Here is a 27491-nt window from a genome sequence, read left to right on the forward strand (position 1 = left end):
TAGCTAGCCTCTGGGTTCTGAACCAGCTCTTCTTCTTTTCCTTGACTCTGCTCATACCTTTGTAAATATTTCTTTACTGAACTTGCTGTAATTCTCTCATGTGAGTATAACATCTATTTGTTGCTAGGATTCTTCTATATTCTAGAAAACAGCAGCCCAACCTTGAAAGATATTGCTTCCTAGGTGGCGTATTAACTGGGTCTTCTGTAGGGTATTTTGTTCCATAAGGCTGGCTATTCTGGTTGATTGAGCTGAGTGTTGGTCATCCACTCCTGACAAATTTGTCACATAAGCATTGCTCTGATCCAGGTCAGTGTAAATAAAAGTCTGTGTTATCCAAAATCCACATACAGTCTTCATTCCTTTTGTCATGATTACTTTTTCACAAACATCATTGAACAAGTACTTTTCCATCTGGTTATTATAAACTGTCTCTATAGAGGGGTCTAAGCAGCCACATGAGACCTAAGTATCTTCATATTCCGAGTGCATTTGGAGGTCAATACTTCTAATATTTCTTGAGCTTTCTTGCCATTGGTTGTCCAATATTTTTTCTTTTCCAGTTTGTGATAACGTGGTCAAACCATTGGCCTCTGTCTGTGAATAGATAAGTGATTCAGTTCATGTCTTCTTTCAGTCAAAGTAGATAATCAGAAAAATGCCTCCTGATCAGTGCCAACAGATCCTCCATAACCATCTATAAATATGATTTGATTTTTTTCTTTAGTTAAATAATCATAGGGACCTTTCCATGAGCCATGGGTATGTGTTGAAACTATGCCTCAGGAGTCAACACAATATCATACTGAGCAATTTTCTTATGTAACTCCCTTGTGTCTTCATGACCTTCTCCAGCATTATATGGATATAGCACTTCTACTCAGTAACAGAGTGCTATTGGGCACAGCCAACTTTAGGCTTGATGGATCAGATAACACTCAGTTCCCTGATGGGTTTCTCATGTCATTAGGTGATTATTCAAGGTTCAGAAGCAACCTCTCAGAAGAAAAACAGTTATTTGCTAAAAGGATATGAATTTTCTCCAAAGTCATAGGAACCTCTGTGATCCTTTAATAGGCATTTGCCACAGTTGACATATAACATCCTGCTCTCTGACGGATATTTTAAGTACCATTGAGTCCTCTCTGCCATACAGACCTAGTGGCAGACCTGCTAGTACAGTAACCTAGATTATCTCAAAAGCACTTTATTTCTTGGGGCAACCATTAAATGCTGTGCCTCTTTTTAAATAACAGACAGTGCAAGGTACAGCAGCTTATTGTTTACTTTGGAGGAGATATCACTACCTGACCCTCAGTTCTTCACTGAAAGCAATACTTATGTGACAAATTTGTCAGGAGTGGATGACCAACACTCATGAGATTTATCTCCCTTCCATTAGCACACATATGTCTCTGTAAGACATCTGGATTGCATGCCATCCAGTACTCTCCAGATCTTATGAGCATGATGCTTCAGTGTAAGGGATTTGTGTGGTATCCTGTGAAGTAAGATATTATTCAAACCCTGCAGACTAAACTGTGACAAAGAGCTAGGGGGTCATATAACTTTGAGGGGAGACACTGAGGATGCAGCACTATCCCTACCAGGTGAAAGCAAATGCTCCTGGTGTTTTATACTTACTGGGAAAGCTTTTGTGAAAGCTTTTGTGATTAATAGGTCAGTTGCAGCATCCAAGCTGACAGAAGCTGCTTTGATTTATTCTAGTGAAGAGACTACAACTTTAACAGTAGCTAAAATTAAGGCCATGACTTGGTTAAGCTTAAGCAAATCCATGATCATTCTTCAGAAACCATTTACCCTCTTCACTGGCCAAACAGGGTGATATATAGTTTCCTTAGGGAGAATGTGCTAATTATTAATTAGTGTTATACTAAGTATGCATGTATTCATCTCTATATTTTCAGAGTCTTTATGTGCCTATCACATAGTAAGGCCAAATGAATGAATGAATGATAGTTGATAGGAATTTGATGACTGACAATTCAGTATGGATGAATGAATGGGAGTTTGACGGTATTCTAGACTGTTACTTTAAGATAAAGCTTTTTGTGTTAACTCTTTAAAAAGAAGTAAGGTAAATAGGTATCAGATATTGTATGATTGGTTAGATAGGCCCTAAGGAATATTGTAAATCAAGTTGCAGCCTCCACGTATTAAATCATATAATGAAGCAACAAAAAATAATTAAATCCTAGCTGTTGTAGCTGTGAGTTTAAAACATGACAAAACAAATCAAATAGAAAATAAAATTTAAGTATTGTGAATATTTAGGTGGAAGGAGAGAAAGATTTAACTGCTTCCTTTAAGTATATAAAAGACTTTAAAAGCTATATGGGAGTTAATTATCTATTGCTGCATAGGAAATTACTCCCAAACTTGGCAAGGTAAAATAAACATTCTTTAAATTAAAAACAATTTTTTTAAATTTTATTTCTTTTAAGCTGTGTTGGATCTTTGTGGCTGCACAAGCTTTCTCTACTTACAGCAAGTGGGGGCAACTTTCAAGGTGTGGTGTGCAGGCTTCTCTTTGGGGTGGCTTCTTCTGTTGTGGAGCTCTGGCTCTAGAGCACAGGCTCAGTAGTTGGATGCATGGGGCTCAGTTGCCCTGTGGCATGTGGAATCTTCCCAGACCAGGGATCAAAACCCATGTTTCTTGCATTGGCAAGCAGATTGTTAGCCACTCAGTCACCAGAAAATCCCTCAAATAAACATTTCTTATCTCACAGTTTCTATGGTCAGAAATTGGAAATAGCTTAAAGTTGGGTAGCTCTGGCTCCAAGTTCTTCATGAATTAGCAGTCAAGATGTAAGCCAAAGTCACAATCAGCTGAAGGCTTGACCGTGGTCAGGGATTAGCCTTCTAGATGGTTCCTTGCATGAATGTTAGCAGGAAGCTTCAGTTCTCACTGACTGCTGACAATAATGTGGGCTTTATCTGTAGGACTGTCTGAGTGTCCTCATGTCATGTCATATGGCTTCCCGTAGAGCTACTGATCTAAAGGAGAGAGGGAGAGCAAAGAAAAAGCTGCATTGCCTTTCATGACCTATTCTTGGAAGTCACCAAATGTTATTCTGTCACATTCTATTCACTAGAAGCAGTCACTAAGTTTAGTCCACACTCAAGGGATAAGACATTAAGCACCACTATCTGAAAGAAAAATGTCAAATAATTTATAGACATATTTGAAAGCCACTGTTCATGGTGATCTGCAGCCATGAAATTACAAGACACTTGCTCCTTGGAAGAAAAGCTATAACCAACCACGACAGCATAATAAAAAGCAGAGACATTACTTTGCTACAAAGGTCCATCTAGTCAAAGCTATGGTTTTTCCAGTAGTCATGTATGGATGTGAGAATTGGACTATAAAGAAAGGTAAGTACTGGAGAATTGATGCTTTTGAACTGTGGTGTTAGAGAAGACTCTTGAGAGTCTTCTCTCTAGAAGATATCTATATCTAGAAGATAAAACTAGTCAATCCTAAAGGAAATCAGTCCTGGGTGTTCATTGGAAGGACTGATGCTGAAGCTGAAACTCCAACACTTTGGCCACCTGATTCAAAGAACTGACTCATTTGAAAAGACCCTGATGCTAGTAAAGACTGAAGGCAGGAGGAGAAGGGGACAACAGAGGATGAGATGGTTGGATGGCATTACCGGCTCAATGGACATGAGTTTGAGCAAAGTTTGGGAGTTGGTGATGGACAGGGAAGCCTGGTGTGCTGCAGTCCATGAGATCACAAAGAGTTGGACATGACTGAGAAACTAAACTGAACTGAACTGATATATGTGATCAGCTGAATAAAAGTAAATGAAGGGGTATGTGTATACATGTAGCTGATTGACTTTTCTGTACAGCAGAAAACTAACACAACATTGTAAAACAACTGCTGCTGCTGCTAAGTCGCTTCAGTCGCGTCCGACTCTGTGCGACCCCACAGACGGCAGCCCAGCAGGCTCCTCTGTCCTGGGATTTTCCAGGCATGAGTACTGGAGTGGGTTGCCATTTCTTTCTCCTTGTAAAACAACTACTCGCCTATAAAATTTAATTTAAAAGAGAAAATGAGATTATCCAGGTCTTCTGCCTATTTCTTAATCAAGTTGTTGGGTTTTTAAATGTTAAGTTATGGGAGCTATTTATAGAATTTGGTCATTAACCCCTTCTTTGCCATATCATTTGCAAATATTTTCTCCAGTTCAATAGGTTGTGTTTTGATTTTGTTCATGGTTTCCTTTGCTGTGCAAAGGCTTTCAGTTTAATTAGGTCCCATTTATTTATTTTATTTTTTTGCTTTAGGAGACAGATCCAGAGTCTTGTTACATTTTTTGTCAAAGACTATTCAGCCTGTTTTCTTCTAGGAGTTTTATGGTTTCCAATCTTACATTGGAATTCAATGTCCATTCCAATCTTACATAGCAGGGAGGGAACACAGCTCCACCCATCAACAGAAAATTGGACTTAAGTTTTACTGACCATGGCCCTGCGCATCAGAACAAGACCCAGTTTCCCCCTCAGTAAGTCTCTCCCATCAGGAAGCTTCCAAAAGCCTCTTATCCTTCTCCATTAGAGGGCCTACAGCCTGAAAACCACAATCACAGAAAACTAAACAATCTGACCACATGGACCACAGCCTTGTCTAACTCAATGAAACTATGAGCCATACCGTGTGGGGCCACCCAAGACGGTCGGGTCATGGTGGAGAGGTCTGACAAAATGTGGTCCACTGGAGAAGGGAATGGCAAACCACTTCAGTATTCTTGCCTTGAGAACCCCATGAATAGTATGAGAAGGCAAAAAGATAAGACACTGAAAGATGAACTCCCCAGGTTGTTAGGTGCCCAATATGCTACTGGAGATCAGCAGAGAAATAACTCCAGAAAGAATGAAGAGAGAGAGCCAAAACAAAAACAACACCCAATTTGGATGTGACTGGTGATAGAAGCAAGGTCCAATGCTGTAAAGAGCAATATTGCATAGGAACCTGGAATGTTAGGTCCATGAATTGAGGCAAATGGGAAGTGGTCAGACAGGAGATGGCAAGAGTGAAGGTTGACATTTTAGGAATCAGCAAACTAAAATGGACTGGAATGGGTGAATTTAACTCAGATGACCATTGTATCTACTACTTTGGGTAAGAATCCCTTAAAAGAAATGGAGTAGTCATCATAGTCAACAAAAAAGTCTGAAATGCAGTTCTTGGATGCAATTTCAAAAACAACAGAATGATCTTTGTTTGTTTCCAAGGCAAACCATTCAATATCATAATAATCCAAGTCTATGACCCAACCAGTAATGTTAAAGAAGCTGAAGTTGAATGGTTCTATGAAGACCTACAAAATCTTTTAGACCTAACTCCCAAAAAAGATGCCCTTTTCATTATAGGGGATTGGAATGCAAAGGTAGGAAGAAACCTGGAGTAACAGGCAAATTTGGCCTTGGAGTACAGAATGAAGCAGGGCAAAGGCTAATAGAGCTTTGTCAAGAGAACTCACTGGCCATAGCAAACACCCTTTTCCAACAACACAAGAGAAGACTCTACACATGGACGTCACCAGATGGTCAATACCAAAACCAGGTTGATTATATTCTATGCAGCCACAGATGGAAAAGTTCTATACAGTCAGCAAAAACAAGACCGGGAGCTGACTGTGGTTCATTATCATGAACTCCTTATAGCCAAATTCAGACTTAAACTGAAGAAAGTAGGGAAAACTATTAGACCAGTCAGGTGTGACCTAAATCAAATCCCTTACGATTGTACAGTGGAAGTGACAAATAGATTCAAGGTTTTAGATCTGATATACAGAGTGCCTGAAGAACTATGGACAGAGGTTTGTGACATTGTACAGGAGGCAGTGATCAAGACCATCCCCAAGAAAAAGAAATGCAAAAAGGCAAAATGGTTGTCTGAGGAGGCCTTGCAAACAGATATGAAAAGAAGAGGAGCAAAAGGCAAAGGTGAAAAGGAAAGATATACCCGTTTGAATGCTGAATTCCAAAGAATAGAAAGAAGAAATAAGAAAGCCTTCCTCAGTGATCATTGAAAAGAAATAGAGGAAAAAATAGAATGGGAAAGACTAGAGATCTCTTCAAGAAAATTAGAGATACCAAGGGAACATTTCATGCAAAGATGGGCACACTAAAGGACAGGAATGGTATGGACCTAACAGAAGCAGAAGATAGTAAGAAGAGGTGGCAAGAATACACAGAAGAACTGTACAAAAAAGATCTTCATGGCCCAGATAATCACGATGGTGTGATCACTAACCTAGAGCCAGACATCCTGGAATGTTGAAGTCAAATGACCTTCAAACAAAGTTACTGGAGGTGATAGAATTCCAGTTGAACTATTTCAAATCCTAAAAGATAATGCTGTGAAAGTGCTGCACTCAATATGCCAGCAAATTTGGAAAACTCAGCAGTGGCCATAAGACTCAAAAAGGTCAGTTTTCCTTTCAACCCCAAAGAAAGGCAATGCCAAAGAATGATCAAACTACCTCACAATTGCACTCATCTCACACTCTAGCAAAGAAATGCTCAAAATTCTTCAAGCTAGGTTTCAACAGTACATGAACCATGAACTTCCAGATGTTCAAACTGGTTTTAGAAAAGGCAGAGAAAGCCAGAAAGATAAAGAACATTACAGCATACTAACACATATATATGGAATTTAGAAAGGTGATAACGATAACCCTATATGCAAAACAGAAAAAGAGACACAGAAATACAGAACAGACTTTTGAACTTTGTGGGAGAATGTGAGGGTGGGATATTTCAAAAGAACAGCATGTATACTATCTATGGTGAAACAGATCTCCAGCCCAGGTGGGATGCATGAGACAAGTGCTCCGGCCTGGTGCACTGGGAAGACCCAGAGGAATCGGGTGGAGAGGGAGGTGGGAGAGGGGATCGGGATTGGGAATACATGTAAATCCATGGCTGATTCATATCAATGTATGACAAAACCCACTGGAAAAAAAAAATAATAATAAAAAAAAATAATAAAATAGAAAATGTAAATCCAAAAAAAAAGAAAAAAGAAAAGGCAGAGGAACCAGAGATCAAATTGCCAACATCTGTTGGATCATCGAAAAAGCAAGAGTTCCAGAAAACATCTACTTCTTTGGTGACTGTGCCAAAGCCTTGGACTCTGTGGATCACAACAAACTGTGGAAAATTCCTAAAGAGATGGGAATACCAGACCACCTGACCTGCCTCCTGGGAAATCTGTATGCAGATCAGGAAGCAACAGTTAGAACTGGAAATGGAACAACAGACTGGTTCCAAATCTGGAAAGGAGTATGTCAAGGCTGTATATTGTTACCCTGCTTATTTAAGTTCTATGCAGAGTACATCATGAGAAACCTTGAGCTGAATGAAGCACAAGCTGGAATCAAGATTTCCAGGAGAAATATCAATAACCTCAGATATGCAGATGACACTACCCTATAGCAGAAAGTGAAGAAGAACTAAAGCGCCTATTGATGAAAGTGAGAGAGGAGAGTGAAAAAGTTGGCTTAAAGCTCAACATTCAGAAAACTAAGGTCATGGCATCTGGTCCCATCACTTCATGGCAAATAGATGGGGAAAAAATGGAAACAGTGGTAGACTTTATTTTTTTTGGCTCCAAAATCACTGCAGATGGTGACTGCAGTCCTGAAATTAAAAGACGTTTGCTCCTTGGAAGAAATATTATGACCAACCAAGACAGCATATTAAACAGCAAAGACATTACTTTGTCAACAAAGGTCCATCTAGTCAAGGCTATGGTCTTTTCAGTAGTCATGTATGGATGTGAGAGTTGGACTGTAAAGAAAGCTGAGCACAGAATATTTGATGCTTTTGAACTGTGGTGTTGGAGAAGACTCTTGAGAGTCCCTTGGACTGCAAGGAGATCCAACCAGTCCATCAGTCCTGAGTGTTCATTAGAGGGACTGATGTCGAAGCTGAAACTCCAATCCTTTGGCCCATGATGTGAAGAACTGATTCATTTGAAAAGATCTGGATGCTGGGAAAGATTGAAGGCAGGAGGAGAAGTGGACGACAGAGGATGAGATGGTTGGATGGCATCACCGACTCAATGGGCATGAGTTTGGGTAAACTCCAGGAGTCGGTAATGCACAGGGAGGCCTGGCGTGCTGCAGTCCATGGGGTCACAAGTAGTTACATGTGAGCATTTGCACATTGATATGGATACTGTTTAATTTTAATTTAACTTTTAATTTATCATTTGCATTACAGTTAGTACACTTTATTGTTTTTAACAGAATTTGTGGTAGATAAGTAATGTTTTATAAATATTATTTCAAGATTTTATAAAAGGAGCACTGTCAAATATTTGTTATAAAAAGGATGTGTTGAATATGATGGGATTGAGAGGGATTCACATAGGCATGATGCTATGGCACTATTAATTACCTTATATGAGAAGCCCTGATGTTTGTGGGGAAATATTCTAAAACAGATCTATCCTGGAGAAACTCAAGCGAGTCATATGTGTAATGTTAAATTTCCTAGTAGCTACATTTAAGGGAGTAAAAAGAAACAGATGAAATTAGTTATAATATTATACCTTTTAAAATTAACCATAACAAAATATTATAATTTCAAATGTAATCAAAATAAATAGTATTAATGAGATATTTACATTATTTTGTGTTTTTTTATACTGTCTTTAAAACCTGAGATATATTTCACAGTTATAGTATTTCTCGCTTCAGATAAGCCACATTTGTGTGTGAAGTAGACATAAGTGGTTAGTAACTATCCATATTGGAAAGCACAGGTCTAGAATTTCCATAAATAGAGAAATTCCAAGAAAGGGAGTAAAATGTGAAAAGCCCCTTGCTTTACTAAGGGACAGAATAAGTGCTACTGAATATTTCCTTTTCCCCTCTCTTTTTGTTCCCCACCATATTCCCCCAGTGAAAGTGTGGAGAGATGTGGACTTAATGAAGAAGACCAAGAGAACTAGAGGGACTTCCCTCGTAATCCAATGGATAAGACTTTGCCTTCCAATGCAGGGGCTGCAGGTTTGATCCCTGGTCAGCAAGCTAAGATCCTGTATGCCTAACAGCCAAAACACCAAAGCATACAACAAGCAATATTGTAATAAATTCAATAAAGACTTAAAGAGAGAGAGAGAGGAGATACCCTTGATTGAGGTGACTTGTCTGAACTGACCCTTGCAACTTTCAGCTCAAAATCTTGATGTTCTAGCTCAAAAAGAGCATCTGCAGCAACACTTCTGTGCTAGAGGCTGCATGGAGTGGCGTAGCAGCCACTTAGTAATTTAAAACTACAAAATCAAGGAAAACTCTTCCCTTGACACTTCCATCTTCATCTTTCTCTCCACCGTCCCTGGGCATCAGATACCTGTCAGCCAGATGCTTTCTCCTGCGAAGTACAAAGCTCTTTTGTACAGATGGCAGAGGCTCCAAAATTACCTGTGTTATCTCCTTTCCTACCATATGTGTCTAACATACAGCTGACCCTCATTATGCTGATATCTTGTTGTTTCCCACTGTTAACAAGCTCTTTCCTAATCTACTGTTTAGTAGGCAGCAGTATAGCGACTATAATCTAATGTTTAAAGCATGAGCCCTAGAGAGCAACACTCCTAAGTTCAAACCCTGTTTATGCCGCTTAAAACCTGAGTGATCTTAAGAAGTAAATAAAACCCTGAGCTGCAAATAATATCTGAAGTGAAAATAATGTCCACTTCACAGGCTATTGTGAGACTCAAATTTGAAATGGATGTAATACGTTTAGCATGATACTTAATATATGTGAGCATTTAATAAATTGAAGCCTCTTATTATGACACTGTTTCATCAATCTATAATTCCTTCCCTACTCCTGGTCACCTTCCCGATTCCTTCTCAAATCCTAGTCATTCCCCAGTCTTTCCCAGGTCCCACCTCATCTCCAAGTCTTCTATAGACCTTATTCTCTCATTTTCATGGGTTTGTTGAGAACTCTGACATAAGCTAAACTGGTATTGGCTTCTACTACAGGACACACAGAGGTCATTTAATAATTTCTTTAATTGGATGACTAATGATGACAAAAAAAGAAAACAAATTATTTCAGGTGTTAGCACAACCCCTCAACCCCTCAGTCCCTCTAAGTTTGCTTGCCGCTACGGCGGATAGTTTTCTCATGCCCACTGACATGGCGGCATGGGCTGATGTTCTTCTATGCAGTTCCTGAGAAGGTCCCCGGCAGCACGAAGTCACCTCACTCACGACATTATCTCAGTCATTAACATGCCCTTTATTGACTTTGCTGCCTTCGCTGGCTCACTTTCTTTACCTTCACTTGACTAAAATCATGTTGCAAATTAGCTACCTGCATCAGTGTTTGGTGTCCATGAAACTCAGATTAAGACAGGAACTTGCATTACTAGGTCCACATTGTATGCCTAGTACCACATTAGGCATTCCACTTTGTCTCCTTTCATATTCTCAACATTCTTTGGGATTGGGTATTATTATAACCATTTTTAGTAACAAATTAAAAAGCCAAGACTAAAACATTTCAGTGATTTTTTAAGGTCATAAAAATGTTAAGCAGCAAATGTTGCAATCCAAATGCGTCTTTCAGTTCAGTTCAGTCGCTCTGTTGTGTCTGACTCTTTAACACCCCATGGACTGCAGCACACCAGGCTTTCCTGTCCATCACCGACTCCCAGAGCTTGCTCAAACTCTTGTCCACTGAGTCAGTGATGCCATCCAACCAGCTCATCCTGATGTGAAGAACTGACTCATTGGAAAAGACCCTGGTGCTGGGAAAGTTTGAAGGCAGGAGGAGAAGGGGATGACAGAGGATGAAGTGCTTCTTTACGTGCCCATTTTGAATTAAGCATATGAAAAAGGACTAAAACACTTGGGGATAAAGTTTAAAGAAATATATTACAGAAAATAGAGTTTGTAAAATTAGATCTCTTAGGTATCTGACAAACTAAGATATAAAAACAGAATTTAATAAAAGTATCTAGAGACATTGTACATTGAACACTTAGTTGTCATTTAAATGCCTTATTTATAATCCACTTTCTTTATTCTGGGAAATGAAGATGGGAGAAAACTGCCTGAATGAGTCAGATTTTATAAGAAGTTATTTAGAAGATGAAACTGATTTAGCCTCTATGACATTGGAGAAAGAATTAGACAATGGAGACTTTTCTGGGTGCTTGGATACTAAAAGGAAAGGCTTGGATGGATGATAAAAATTGAGAAAAAATTTCTTTCCGTATTAAAATTCTCATTCAGAATTGATTTATTTTTATCTTTCCAAGTCACACAGGCCGTGCATATATGAGTGATTGAATTGTAACATGAACTGTCAAATCCATTAAATGTGGGTAAGGAGATAGCTGGGCAAATGTTAAAGGAAGCAAAGGACAAAGAGAGAGGTTTTCCATATGCAGAGGCAAACGTTAGGTGACCAATGCATCTTCCAAATTTTTAGGAACTGGATTTTTTTAACTTTTTATTTTATATTGGGAGTATAGCTGATAAAAATGTTGTGATGGTTTCAGGTGAGCAGCAAAGAAACTCAGCCATACATATACATGGTTTCCATCTCCCACAAACTCCCGTGCCACGTCAAAGTGTTAGTTGCTCAGTCGTATCTGACTCTTTGCGACCTCATGGATGATAGCATGCCAGGCTCCTCTGTCCATGGGATTCTCTAGGCAAGACTACTGGAGTGGGTAGCCATTGCCTTCTCCAGGGGATCTTCCCAACCCAGGGAAGTTCCTAGGGAGATAGAAAGTGGCTCAGATGGTAAAGAACCTGCCTGCAATGTGGGAAACCTGGGTTTGATCCCTGGGTTGGAAGATCACCTAGAGAATGGAATGGCTACCCACTCCAATATTCTTGCCTGGAGAATTCCATGACAGGGGAGCCTGATGGACTACAGTCCGTGGGGGTCACACAGAGTTGTACATGACTGGATGACTAACACTTTCACTTTCAGGTTGCCACATAGAATTGCATTAATCGAATTAGAGAAATTATAAGCATTCAGTTAGAATTAGAGTATCTCCCAATTTAGCTACCATGGATTACTTTTTGTGGTTCTCTAATATAGCTGGCAAGTGTCTAATTCTTAGAAAATAAGGATGATGAATTTATATGACCCTACCTGGCATCTTCAGAAAAACAGAATCAAGTCTTCAATTTCATTAAGTTTGAAAACACTGGATATTTATAGGCAGTTTGATATTATCAGACAAAATGTATACTGAATTTTTATTTTGTGTTACTTCTAAAATTGCTACTGTTTGCCTTTACAGTGTCATAACAGATCATAAAGAACTAGCCAATTTGAATTGGGCATTATAGTTTCATTTCTTGAAATTTTGAAATGGTCTTCGTTTATGTATAACCTAAAAGAATTACATCATAACATTTACTGTAGATTTATTAGCTCTGATATGAAATCATTTCATTTTGAGCCCTAGCAAAAGTGACTTCTTGCCAACCAAGCATTTGTAGTGTGCCCTCTAATTCACATTTTAATAAATTTCATTTTCTAAGTGTGTTACCTCATGCTTTGGCTACAACCCAGATGAATCCTGAGAGAGTAAGAAATGTGCTTTCTGACTGATTCATCCGTATTTTATTTTGCTTTTCATTAAGAAATTACTCTTTGAAGAAAATCAATAATCTTTTGTGACTGAGGGGAGAGGTTAGTGTGTTGCAGTGGTGCATTCCAATTTCTCAAATCAGACTGCCTTTAGCCAGCTGTTGCTGATTGTTTTGTCTTTTCTTGTTCCTACAGCTTGGGTCAATGGTGACCCCAGAAGAGTGGCCTATCCTACAGACAGCCAGGGCTACTTTTGTGGCCAGAAGGGCACCCCCAATGAGTGAGTATGGCTACCTTGCTTTGTCTGATTTTACTGTCTAAGCTGGAATGTAGAAATCACTTTTGCATTAGTCCTACTTAAGACTTCGTAAGAGGACTGAAATTCATAAAATAGGGCTTCCAATCTCTTTTCCCCAGAGACAGTTTATAAACAGGTGGGATGTTTCATATTATTTGATTTAGACAAGATGTCATCGTTCTGCAGAATTTTATTAAAATGCATGAAGACCCTGATTAGTAAAAAACATAATTGTGATAGATAAATTGGACTAGTGAACTTTATGAGAAGTCATATTTTAAAATGTTGTATGAAATGAGCTATTGGAAGGCTGAGATCTGAGTAGCTGCTAAAAAGCTAGACAGTACAGTAGCTAGAATTGTTTTTTTCAGTGTCTACAGATAAACCATTCCACCTTTCAAAGTAAGGGGCACACCTTGAATGTCTTCAATGAGTGGCAGGTGGGCTCTTCAAGACAACTAGCTTGCTACTGACAATGACCCTGAAACTGAAACAAACAGGAAATAATCTTCCATCAAATTCCTTTCTAATGTTAATCATAGCAGAAGTTTTCATTGCTGAAAGTAAGTTTTCTATTTCTTCATCATAAAGAAAAAACAAAACAGAAACACACATTTTTAGAAAAAAAAATTCTCCCTTTTCATTGGTCCTTTGCTTTTTTTTTTTAAAGTTTATTGCTATTTTTTTTTTCATTTATTTTTATTAGTTGGAGGCTAATTACTTTACAATATTGTAGTGGTTTTTGCCATACATTGACATGAATCAGCCATGGATTTACATGTGTTCCCCATCCTGAACGCCCCTCCCACCTCCCTCCCCATCCCTTCCCTCTGGGTCATCCCAGTGCACCAGCCCTGAGCACTTGTCTCATGCATCCAACCTGGGCTGGTGATCTGTTCACCCTTGATAATCTACATGTTTCATTGGTCCTTTTCTTTTCTAGTAATACCTGAGTTTTTACACGATCTCCTGGTTCTTCATAACCAATTCAATTTCTATAAAAGTTGGTAATGAAAGGGTGAAAAAACCAAAGGGACAACAGCTCTCTCTACCACCAGGAACAGCAAAAACAAGACTCAGAATATTTCTCTTTGTTCCCATGTCACCCAATGATAACTGTAGAGCATATTATTCCCAGATATAAAACAGATTTAAAAAATAAGCTTAGAAAAGTGTTAACAAAATATGGACAATTAAGAGAAACCAGAAATTTGGGTGAGGTTGAATGACATGATTAAATCCTTATTCATGTCATGTTGAATTTACGATAAGTAAGTTGATGTCCACAAAGGTCCTCATTGCCTATCAGAGACAACTAAATTCTCAGTCAGGGTGGTAATTCTTAGCCTCAGTAACTCAAAAAATTCTAGACATTGCCAACAAAACCTTCACACTATGAAGGGCAAAGAAAGCACCAGGTGGTAAAAAGATCATACAGATCTCTAAATCGCTAGTTCTTTAAAATAGGCTATCTTTAAAGGGCTTCTGTAACAGTGTTTCCTGGACTTAAGCCAATGACCCACTTATTTTCAACAAAAATGGGATACCACAAATTTCAGTATATTAAAGATCATTCAGAGACAATCCTAGAGTAACACAGATATGTTCTTTAAAGTATTATTTGTAATAACAATATATTGGAAACTCTGCAGATATCTAATAATATGTGGAAGGTAGTAAATTGTGGACTTTGTATTTAATAAAATATAATGGAGCCATTAAAAATCTGTATTTATAATTTTAAGAATTGATTATGTTAATTTTCTTCAGAGATTCTGGATTTTCTCCTTATTGCCAAATTCAGGATTAAATTGAAGAAAGTAGGGAAAACCACTAGACCATTCAGATATTACTTAAATCAAATCCCTTATGATTATACAGTGAAAGTAACAAATAGATTCAAGGGATTATATCTGATAGAAAGAGTGCCTGAAGAACTATGGACGGAGGTACATAAAAACATTGTACAAGAGGCAGTGATCAAAACCATCCTCAAGAAAAAGAAATGTAAAAAGGCAAAATGGTTGTCTGAGGAGGCCTTACAAATAGCTGAGAAAAGAAAAGACACAAAAGGCAAAGGAGAAAAGGAAAGACATACCCATTTGAATGCAGAATTCCAAACAATAGCAAGGAGAGATAAGAAAGCCTTCCTCGGTGATGGTGATCAATGCAAGGAAATAGAGGAAAACAATAGAATGGGAAAGACCAGAGATCTCTTCAAGAAAATTAGAGATACCAAGGGAACATTTCATGCAAAGATGGGCACAATAAAGGACAGAAATGGTATGGACCTAACAGAAGCAGAAGATATTAAGAAGAGGTGGCAAGAATACACAGAAGTACTATACAAGAAAGATCTTCATGACCCAGATAGCCAAAATGGTGTGATCACTCACCTAGTGCCCATCCTGGAATGCAAGGTTAAGTGGGCCTTAGAAAGCATCACTACGAAAAAGTTAGTAGAGGTGATGGAATTCAGTTCAGTTCAGTTTAGTCGTTCAGTCGTGTCTGACTCTTTGAGAACACATGAACCACAGCACTCCAGGCCTCCCTGTCCATCACCAACTCCCAGAGTCCACCCAAACCCATGTCCATTGAGTCAGTGATGCCATACAACCATCTCATCCTCTGTCATCCCCTTCTCCTTCTGCCCTCAATCTTTCCCAGCATCAGGGTCTTTTCAAATGAGTCAGCTCTTCGCATCAGGTGGCCAAAGTTGTGGAGTTTCAGCTTCAACATCAGTCCTTCCAATGAACACTCAGGACTGATCTCCTTTAGGATGGACTGGTTAGGTCTCCTTGCATTCCAAGAGACTCTCAAGAGTCTTCTCCAACACCACAGTTCAAAAGCATCAATTCTTAGGCGCTCAGCTTTCTGTATAGTCCAACTCTCACTTCCATACATGACAACTGGAAAAACCATAGCCTTGACTAGATGGACCTTTGTTGACAAAGTAATGTCTCTGCTTTTTAATATGCTGTCTAGATTGATCATAATTTTCCTTCCAAGGAGTAAACGTCTTTTAATTCCATGGCTGCAATCACCATCTGCAGGGATTTTGGAGCCCAATAAAATAAAGTCAGCGACTATTTCCCCATCTATTTGCCCTGAAGTAATGGGACCGGATGCCATGACCTTAGTTTTCTGAATGTTGAGCTTTAAGTCAACTTTTTCACTCTCCTCTTTCACTTTCATCAAGAGGTTCTTTAGTTCTTCTTCACTTTCTGCCATAAGGGTGGTGTCGTCTGCGTATCTAAGGTTATTGATATTTCTCCCAGCAATCTTGATTCTAGATTGTGCTTCTTCCAGCCCAGCGTTTCTCATGATGTACTCTGCATATAAGTTAAATAAGCAGGGTAACAACATACAGCCTTGACATACTCCTTTCCGATTTGGAACCAGTCTGTTGTTCCATGTCCAGTTCTAACTGTTGCTTCCTGACCTGCATACAGGTTTCTCAAGAGGCAGGTCAGGTGGTCTGGTATTCCCATCTCTTTCAGAATTTCCCACAGTTTATTGTGATCCACACAGTCAAAGACTTTGGCATAGTCAGTAAAGCAGAAGTAGATGTTTTTCTGGAACTCTCTTGCTTTTTCGATGATCCAGTGGATGTTGGCAATTTGATCTCTGGTTCCTCTGCCTTTTCTAAAACCAGCTTGAACATCTGGAAGTTTAAAGTTCACATATTGCTGAAGCCTGGCTTGGGGAATTTTGAGCATTACTTTACTAGCATGTGAGATGAGTGCAATTGTGAGGTAGTTTGAGCATTCTTTGGCATTGCCTTTCTTTGGGATTGGAATGAAGATTGACCCTTTCCAGTCCTGTAGCCACTGCTGAATTTTCCAAATTTGCTGACATATTGAGTGCAGCACTTTCACTATGAAGACCTCCAAGACCTTCTAGAACTAACACACAAAAAAGATGTCCCTTAGTAGGGGACTGGATTGCAAAAGTAGGAAGTCAAGAAACACCTGGAGTAACAGGCAAATTTGGCCTTGGAGTACAGAATGAAGCAGGGCAAAAGCTAATAGAGTTCTGCCAAGAGAACACACTGGTCATAGCACCCACCCTCTTCCAACAACACAAAAGAAGACTCTACACATGGACATCACCAGATGGTAAACACCAAAATCAGATTGATTATATTCTTTGCAGCCAAATATGGAGAAGCTCTATGCAGTCAGCAAAAACAAGACTAGGAGCTGACTGTGGCTCAGATCATGAACTCCTTATTGCCAAATTCAGACTGAAATTGAAGAAAGTGGAGAAAACCACTAGACCATTCAGGTATGACCTAAATCAAATCAAAGAATGCTCAAACTACCTCACAATTGCACTCATCTCACATGCTAGTAAAGTAATGCTCAAAATTCTCCAAGCTAGGCTTCAGCAATTCGTGAACCATAAATTTCCAGATGTTCAAGCTGGTTTTAGAAAAGGCAGAGGAACCAGAGATCAAATTGCCAACATCCACTGGATCATCGAAAAAGCAAGAGAGTTCCAGAAAAACATCTACTTCTGCTTTATTGACTATGCCAAAGTCTTTGACTGTGTGGATCACAATAAACTGTGGAAAATTCTGAAAGAGATGAGAATACCAGACCACCTGACCTGTCTCTTGAGAAACCTGTATGCAGGTCAGGAAGCAACAATTAGAACTGGACATGGAACAACAGACTGGTTCCAAATCGTCAAGGCTGTATGTTGTTACCCTGCTTATTTAACTTATATGCAGAGTACATCATGAGAAACACTGGGTTCGATGAAGCAGAAGTTGGATTGAAGATTGTTGGGAGAAATATCAATAACCTTAGATACGCAGATGACACCACCCTTATGGCAGAAAGTGAAGAAGAACTAAGGAGCCTCTTGATGAAAGTGAAAGAGGAGAGTGAAAAAGTTGGCTTAAAGCTCAACATTCAGAAAACTAAGGTCATGGAATCTGGTCCCATCACTTCATGGCAAATAGATGGGGAAACAATGGAAACAGTGACATACTTTATTTTATTGGGCTCCAAAATCACTGCAGATGGTGTCACAGTCTTGAAATTAAAAGACGTTTGCTCCTTGCAAGAAAAATTATGACAAATCTAGACAGCATATTAAAAAGCCGAGACATTACTTTGCCAACAAAGGTCCGTCTAGTCAAGGCTATGGTTTTTCCAGTAGTCCTGTATGGATGTGAGAGTTGGACTGCAAGGACTGGTGAGTACTGAAGAATTGATGCTTTTGAACTGTGGTGTTGGCGAAGACTCTTGAGAGTCCCTTGGATTGCAAGGAGATCCAACCAGTCCATCCTAAAGGAAATCAGTCCTGAATGTTCATTGGAAGGACCAATGCTGAAGCTAAAACTCCAGTACTTGGCCACCTGGTATGAAGAACTGACTTGTTTGAAAAGACTCTGATGCTGGGAAAGATTGAGGGCGGGAGGAGAGGGGACGACAGAGGATGAGATGGTTAGATGGCATCACGGACTCAATGGACATGGGTTTGGGTGGACTCTGGGGGTTGTTGATGGATGGGAGGGCTGGCATGCTGTAGTCCCTGGGGTTGCAAAGAGCTGGACACGACTGAGTGAACTGAACTCAGCTATATTAATTTTCTTCATAGTCTGGATTTTGTTTCATGATTATGATTGCCTTCCTCCTGAAAATAACATTTAGTTATATTTCTCCAGGATCTATGGTTTATGAGAAGTTATTAATTGCTAATACACTTGTAATTTGTTTTTGTATATGGAATGAAGTAGGAATCAAACTTCCTTTTTTTTCAGTTGTAAAGCCATCGATCTTAGAATAATTTGTTGAAAACTATGTTGTTTGTCCTGATTTCTGATAACACTGTTATCACTTGGTAATTGATATATATGTTTCTGAACCATATATGCTTTTCAGTATACATATTTTAAGCCTCTGAATGTTTTAATTCTTATATAAATATGTATTAATTTGAACAATTAACAGTTGTTTCAAATGTTTATGAGATTTTTTAGTACTTAATGAAAATATTTCTGAAAATATCACATTTCAGTCATAAAACAGTATGGAATTATCATAAAACTAGCCAGAAAGAAATAAATACCTTTAAAAATATATATTTTGAATGTGATAAGATGGGATTTCAAGTTAGTACCAAAAGAATGTATTATTAAATAAGTGGTACTGAATTAACTGAAATGCTATTCATAAATATAAAATAAAACTGGATATTTATTGCATACCTTATGCCAAAATGAATACTGAAACTTGGAAATTTAAATATAAAATATACAACCAAAAAAGTAACAGAAGAAAATGTAGGAGTAGGTTTATAGAATAATGGGGAAAACAACTTTTTCTAAACTTGACACCAAAGCCAGAAAACGTAACAAAAATGTTAAAGTATATTATGACACAATGTAAACCCACTTAAACCTACAAACTGGTATACAAAGTTAAAAGATTAGAAATTCAGGAAAAATGTTTTTCAACATATATATCTGACAATGGGTCAATAGTTTTATTATATGAACTACTTTTACAAAATCAGAAAAGGAAAAGAGGACAATTCAGTATAGAAGTTGGAAAAAGTATTAAAAAGAAAATAACATGATATAATAACCAATAATAATAGAAAGTGCTGTTCAATCACAGTTTTAAAAGAAATGCAAATTAATAGATATTGTTGTTGTTCAGTCACTAAGTTGACATTGTAACCCCATGAACTGCAGCACACAGAAGACTCCTCTGTCCTTCACTGTCTCACAGAGTTTGCTCAAATTCATGTCCACTGAGTCGGTGGTGTTATTTAACCATCTCATCCTCTTCAGCCCTCTACTCCTTTTGCCTTCAATATTTCCCAGCATCAGAGTCTTTTCCAATGAGTCAGGTCTTTGCATCAAGTGGCCAAAATACTGGAGCTTCAGCTTCAGCATCAGTCCTTCCAGTGAATATTCAGGGTTGATTTCCTCTAGGATTGACTGGTTTGATCTCCTTGCAGTTCAAGGAACTCTCAAGATTCTTCTCCAGCACCACAATTCAAAAGTATCAATAAGTGTCCAACCTTTATGGTTCAGCTCTTATATCCATACATGACTACTGGAAAAACCATAACTTTGACTATATGGACTTTTGTTGACAAAGTGATATCTCTGCTTTTTAATACACCGTCTAGGTTTGTCATAGCTTTCCTTCCAAGGAACAAGTGTCTTTTAATTTCACGGCTGCAGTCACCATCCACAGTGATTTTGGAACCCAAGAAAATAAAATCTCTAATTGCTTCCACTATTTTCCCTTCTATGGCCATGAAATGATGGGACCAGATGCCATGATATTGGTTTTTGAATGTTGAGTTTTAAGACAGCTTTTTTTTACTTTCCTCTTTCACCCTCATCAAGAATCTCTTTAGTTTCTCTTCACTTTCTGCCATTAGAGTGACATCATCTGGATATCTAAGGTTGCACATTGATAGGGTTGCAGTGAAATTGGTTTTCCATGTTCCATATTTAATCCATGTTCCATGTTTAACTTGACATTCAATTTCTAATTCTTCCCTCATTCTCTGTTGATCGCATAGTTCTTAGGATCAGTTCAGTTCAGTGGTTCAGTCATGTCCGACTCTTTGCGACCCCATGAACTGCAGCATGCAGGCCTCCCAGTCCATCACCAACTCCCAGAGTTCACCCAAACTCATGTCCATTGAGTCGGTGATGCCATCCAACCATCTCATCCTCTGTTTTCCCCTTCTCCTCCTGCCCTCAGTCTTTCCCAGCATCAGGGTCTTTTCAAATGAGTCAGCTCTTCGTATCAGGTAGCCAAAGTACTGGAATTTCAGCTTCAGCATCAGTCCTTCCAATGAACACTCAGGACTGATCTCCTTTAGGATGGATTGGTTAGATCTCCTTGCAGTTCAAGGGACTCTCAAGAGTCTTCTCCAATACCACATCAATTCTTCGGTGGTCAGCTTTCTTTAGAGTCCAACTCTCACATCCATACATGACCACTGGAAAAACCATAGCCTTGACTAGACAGACCTTTGTTGGCAAAGTAATGTCTCTGCTTTTTAATATTCTATCTAGGTTGGTCATAACTTTCCTTTCAAGGAGTAAGCGTCTTTTAATTTCATGGCTGCAGTCACCATCTGCAGTGATTTTGGAGCCCCAAAACATAAAGTATGTCACTGTTTTCATTGTTTCCCCATCTATTTGCCATGAAGTGATGGGACCAGATGCCATGACCTTAGTTTTCTGAATGTTGAGCTTTAAGACAACTTTTTCACTCTCCTCTTTCACTTCCATCAAGAGGCTTTTTAGTTCCTCTTCACTTTCTGCCATAAGGGTGTTGTCATCTGCATATCTGAGGTTATTGATATTTCTCCTGGCAATCTTGACTCCAGCTTGTGCTTCATCCAGCCCAGCGTTTCTCATGATGTACTCTGCATATAAGTTAAATAAGCAGGGTGACAATATACAGCTTTGACGTACTCCTTTTCCTATTTGGAACCAGTCTGTTGTTCCATGTCCAGTTCTAACTGTTGCTTCCTGACCTGCATACAGGTTTCTCAAGAGGCAGGTCAGGTGGTCTGGCATTCCCATCTCTTTAAGAATTCCCCACAGTTTTTGGTGATCCACACAGTCAAAGGCTTTAGCATAGTCAGTAAGGCAGAAATCGATGTTTTTCTGGAACTCTCTTGTGTTTTCAATAATCTAACCGATGTTGCAACTTGATCTCTGGTTCCTCTGCCTTTTCTAAACATCTGGAAGTTTATGGTTCACGTATTGCTGAAGCCTGGCTTGGAGAATTTTGAGCATTACTTTAGTAGCGTGTGAGATGAGTGCGATTGTGCGGTAGCTTGAGCATTCTTTGGCATTGCCTTTCTTTGGGTCAGCAGTCCCTTAATTAATTGCAGCGTCATAGGGCATTTAAATATCTGAGACCATTATTGCTAAATAGTTCCTTAAGTAATTAGCCCAGACCCAAATTAAACAAAAGTTGTATTGTTATTTTTTATTTGTTTTTGAAGCAAAAGTGATTTCATATGAGAACAGGAACACATGGGACAACCCACATTGTCCAAATAAATACACCTGATTTCAGAAAAAACACATATTACCTTGAATTCAGACCATCATGAAAGCCAGGAGAATACTGTCCGTCCATAATGATGTATAATGAATGAAACATCATTCTTTGGGTATGTGCTTGAAGCAGACACCAAACATTGTTTTAACCTCCTCTTCTTTTCCCTCCTCCACCAAAAAGTAAATAGACCAAGCAGATAAAAAGTACCATTAAATTACAAATAAATGTGTGTGTATGTATGTTCATTTGCAGATGAAATGGATCTTTGTTAGGATGTGTATGTAAGCAGTTTAGACACTTGGAAGAGTTGGGTCCAGGACATACTTGTTAGACTGTAACAGAACATTTGTACTCATTAATTTCTTGATGTACTTACAGCACCCCTTTGATTCTCAACTCTCAAAAACATTCCTTATAACTGAGCTTAAAATTCCATGCTTAGAGATGGTGCAACAGTGTTTGGAATAGAATTTGTTGGTTCTGTGCTTCGTTTATCCATGCCTAACCAAAACGATTTCAAGGGAAACACTGGGGGTTTTCTAAAATGCCAAAAGAGATAAACTCTAAGTGAAATGGGGTGCTTTTTTGAAGTGTGTGACTTTCTCTGCCTTTTGGGTTGCAGGGAAGTTATTCATGATACTTGGGTATGATCTTTTTCTTTGCAATTTCTACTAAACTGCAAGAACTCGATTGGTTTTGATGCCACCTTCTGGCTACTGCAAAAACGTCAGCTTATAAAATTTGGGTTGAAAACACTTTGAACACTGTCTGATATACACCCCATTTGCCAAATTAGACAGACTGAAATACCCATCCACCTAGTATGAACTTCAGAAAAGGAAACAGTAAAGATTAAGAGGACAAAACTTCCATTTAAATTTTGCATTAATTTGACATCTAAGTGAAAGAGTAACTTTATCTGCAATTCACTGAAGAAACTCTTACAAAATGGCAAAGAGTTCTCACAAATCTGTTTGAACATTCAACAAGCCCAGATTTGCCACTTGATTTAGTTTTTAAAATCTGTATCAAAATAATATATGCCTGTGAAAGTAAACCAAACAATAATGAAGAGCTTATAATAAAGGCAATAAAAGCAATGGTCTCCTATCTTAAGACTCCTTACCCACAGTTTCATTCCACAAGATAATTTATCCTCTTTCTGGTTGCTTTATACACTTCAGGATGCTATAACAGAATACCATAGAGTAAGCTTGTAAACAACAAAAACTGACTTCTCACAGTTCTGGGGATTGGAAGTTCATGATCAGGTGTCAGCTTGGTTCTTGGTGAGGGTCCATTTCCTGGTTTGACATCTTTATTATGCATCCTCAAATGGAGGAAAGGATTAGAGAGATCTCTGGGTCTCTTTTATAAGTGCACTAATCCCATTTTTGAGGCCTATACCCCCCTGACCTAAGGACCTGCAAAAGCCCCATCTCCTAATAACCATCACGTTGGGGGGTTGATTTTAACATATGACTTTGGGTGGGGGGACAAATACTGGTCTTAGTTCTTCTTTAAGTTTTTTGCATAACTTTGAATTATATTCTTATTCTTTCATTTCATGCTGTATTATTAATTTTAGATAGTATCCATTGATAGCCTGCTATGAATAATGGAAGATTTAACTCATGTACTTTATGTTTTCCTGATCTTCCTCCTCCTTCCATGTTTGATAGTTAAATTACTACCTTTAGATTTTCTTATAGTTACTTTCATGACTTTACATAGTATGCTGAGTCTCTATTGCTTGTTCCACTAACTTTGTCAGTCTTGACTCCTCTTTATGTAAGAAGAGCGTATTACCCCCACTACCATTCTCCATCTTTCTTTTCCATTCCTCTTTCTACTTTCTTTTTTTTTTAATTTTTATTGCAGTATAGTTGATTTGCAATGATATATTAGTTTCAGGTATACAGGGAAGTGAATCAGTGACACACACACACACACACACACATTCTTTTTAGGCTCTTTTCCCACATAGGCCATTGCAGAGAGTTGAGTAAAGTTCCCTGTGTTGTGCAATGTGTTTATTAGTTATCTGGTTTATATATAGTAGTGTGTATATATCAATCCCAATCTCCCAATTTATCCCTTCTTCCCCCCATCTTCTGGTAACCATAAGTTTGTTTTCTACATCTGTTTCTCTATTTCTGTTTTGTAGATAAATTCATTTGTACCCTTTCTTAAAATTCCACATATAAGTGATATCATATATAGTATTTGTATTTCTTTATCTGACTTACTTTACTCAATATGAGGATCTCTGGGTCCATCTATATAGCTACAAATGGCATTATTTCATTCTTTTTATGGCTGAGTAATATTCCACTGTATACATACACCACATCTTCTTTATCTGTTCCTCTGTTGATGTACATTTAGGTTGCTTATTATCGTGGTTAATGTGAATAGTGCTGCTGGGAACATTCCTTTTTCTATGTTTACCCTTTACCTGATTGAGTTTGTAATAAAGTTCAACTCTGCAACTTCATCAGAATTGTTCATATACTGTTGGTAAATTGACTCTAAAGTTTTGGAAATAAGACTTGTACTTTGTAATAGCTATTTAAAGTTTATTCACTGTCTGGCCATTACATTTTCATTTCTACTGTGTCCCTGATATCAAAGCCAAATTTTACACTTTATTTGCAGCTTAGCATCATTCCACATTTTAGTGTATTTCAACTTAGAGCAATGACATTCTTGTATGATGTTTTATTTGCCAGCAACTTTTCTTGAACAGTCTCTAACAGGACAACAGTTTTTCTACCTTTCCTTTTTTTTAATTTTTCATTTTTTTTTATTTTTTATTTTTATTTTTTTTAAACATGAAACAAGTTTAATGCCTACCTTTGATCATGGGGAAAATGAATGAAATGAAGGAATTTCAAAGACATCTGTATTGTTTTATTTTTTTTTAATTTTTTTATTTTTTCATTTATTTTTATTAGTTGGAGGCTAATTACTTTACAATATTGTAGTGGTTTTTGCCATACATTGACATGAATCAGCCATGGATTTACATGTGTTCCCCATCCCAATCCCCCCTCCCACCTCCCTTCCCATCCCATCCCATCCCTCTGGGTCTTCCCAGTGCACCAGCCCTGAGCACTTGTCTCATGCATCCAACCTGGGCTGGTGATCTGTTTCACTCTTGATAGTATACTTGTTTCAATGCTATTCTCTCAGAACATCCCACCCTCGCCTTCTCCCACAGAGTCCCAAAGTCTGTTCTGTACATCTGTGTCTCTTTTTCTGTTTTGTATATTGGGTTATCATTACCATCTTTCTAAATTCCATATATATGTGTTAGTATACTGTATTGGTCTTTATCTTTCTGGCTTACTTCACTCTGTATAATGGGCTTTAGTTTCATCCATCTCATTAGAACTGATTCAAATGAATTCTTTTTAATGGCTGAGTAATATTCCATGGTGTATATGTACCATAGCTTCCTTATCCATTTGTCTGCTGATGGGCATCTAGATTGTTTCCCTGTCCTGGCAATTATAAACAGTGCTGTGATGAACATTGGGGTACACGTGTCTCTTTCAGATCTGGTTTCCTCAGTGTATATGCCCAGGAGTGGGATTGCTGGGTCATATGGCAGTTCTATTTCCAGTTTTTTAAGAAATATCCACACTGTGCTCCATAGTGGTTGTACTAGTTTGCATTCCCACCAACAGTGTAAGAGGGTTCCCTTTTCTCCACACCCTCTGCAGCATTTATTGCTTGTAGACTTTTGGATAGCAGCCATCCTGACTGGTGTGTAATGGTACCTCATTGTGGTTTTGATTTGCATTTCTCTAATAATGAGTGATGTTGAGCATCTTTTCATGTGTTTGTTAGCTATCTGTATGTCTTCTTTGGAGAAATGTCTGTTTAGTTCTTTGGCGCATTTTTTGATTGGGTCATTTATTTTTCTGGAATTGAGCTGCAGGAGCTGCTTATATATTTTTGAGATTAATCCTTTGTTGCTTTGTTTGCTATTATTTTCTCCCATTCTGAGGGCTGTCTTTTCACCTTGCTTATAGTTTCCTTTGTTGTGCAAAAGCTTTTAAGTTTCATTAGGTCCCATTTGTTTATTTTTGCTTTTATTTCCAATATTCTGGGAGGTTGGTCATAGAGGATCCTGCTGTTATTTATGTCAGGAGTGTTTTGCCTACATTCTCCTCTAGGAGTTTTATAGTTTCTGGTCTTACATTTAGATCTCTAATCCATTTTGAGTGTATTTTTGTGTATGGTGTTAGAAGGTGTTCTAGTTTCATTCTTTTACAAGTGGTTGACCAGTTTTCCCAGCACCACTTGTTAAAGAGGCTGTCTTTTTTCCATTGTATATTCTTGCCTCCTTTGTTGAAGATAAGGTGTCCATAGGTACTTGGATTTATCTCTGGGCTTTCAATTCTATTCCATTGATCTATATTTCTGTCTTTGTGCCAGTACCATACTGTCTTGATGTAGAGCCTGAAGTCAGGCAGGTTGATTCCTCCAGTTCCATTCCTCTTTCTCAAGATTGCTTTGGCTATTCGAGGTTTTTTGTGTTTCCATACAAATTGTGAAATTATTTGTTATAGTTCTGTGAAAAATACCGTTGGTAGCTTGATAGGGATTTCATTGAATCTATAGATTGCTTTGGGTAGTATAGCCGTTTTCACAATATTGAGTCTTCCAATCCATGAACACGGTATATTTCTCCATCTATTTGTGTCCTCTTTGATTTCTTTCATCAGTGTTTTATAGTTTTCTATATATAGGTCTTTCATTTCTTTAGGTAGATGTATTCCTAAGTATTTTATTCTTTTTGTTGCAATGGTGAATGGTATTGTTTCCTTAATTTCTCTTTCTGTTTTCTCATTGTTAGTGTATAGGAATGCAAGGGATTTCTGTGCATTAATTTTATATCCTGCAACATTACTGTATTCATTGATTAGCTCTAGTAATTTTCTGGTAGAGTCTTTAGGGTTTTCTATGTAGAGGATCATGTTGTCTGCAAACAGTAAGAGTTTTACTTCTTCTTTTCCTATTTGGATTCCTTTTATTTCTTTTTCTGCTCTGATTGCTGTGGTCAACACTTCCAAAACTATGTTGAATAGTAGTGGTGAGAGTGGACACCCTTGTCTTGTTCCTGACTTTAAGGGAAGTGCTTTCAATTTTTCACTATTGAGGATAATGTTTGCTGTGGGTTTGTCATATATAGCTTTTATTATGTTGAGGTATGTTCCTTCTATGCCTGCCTTCTGGAGAGTTTTTATCATAAATGAATGTTGAATTTTGTCAAAGGCTTTTTCTGCATCTATTGAGATAATCATATGGTTTTTATCTTTCAATTTATTAATGTGGTGTATTACATGTTTTTCTACCTTTCCAACCCCACTATTTTTTTAAGGGCTCCCTCTTCTCTGAACACCTGCCTTGCAGAGTTTCTGCTTTTTGTTCCACTCAGCACCAGGCAAATTTTAGGCTCAATGCATAGCTTTAATTCTAAGACTTATCTACCTCATTAGATTGGA

At 38.1% G+C, this 27491-nt stretch overlaps 1 protein-coding gene across 2 annotated transcripts in view; it reads left to right on the plus strand.

Moving 5' to 3' along the window:
• The window catches only part of SLC44A5 (solute carrier family 44 member 5), a 414133-nt gene that overhangs the window by 323157 nt on the left and 63485 nt on the right, over positions 1 to 27491 (plus strand). For both annotated transcript variants that reach the window (XM_043878476.1, XM_043878477.1), the window contains one exon: positions 12814 to 12898. In XM_043878476.1, coding sequence (XP_043734411.1) covers positions 12814 to 12898 — 85 coding nt within the window. The remainder of the gene's footprint in view (positions 1 to 12813; positions 12899 to 27491) is intronic.

This window comes from Cervus elaphus, chromosome 20 (assembly GCF_910594005.1).
Source record: "Cervus elaphus chromosome 20, mCerEla1.1, whole genome shotgun sequence".
Lineage (NCBI taxonomy): Eukaryota > Metazoa > Chordata > Mammalia > Artiodactyla > Cervidae > Cervus > Cervus elaphus.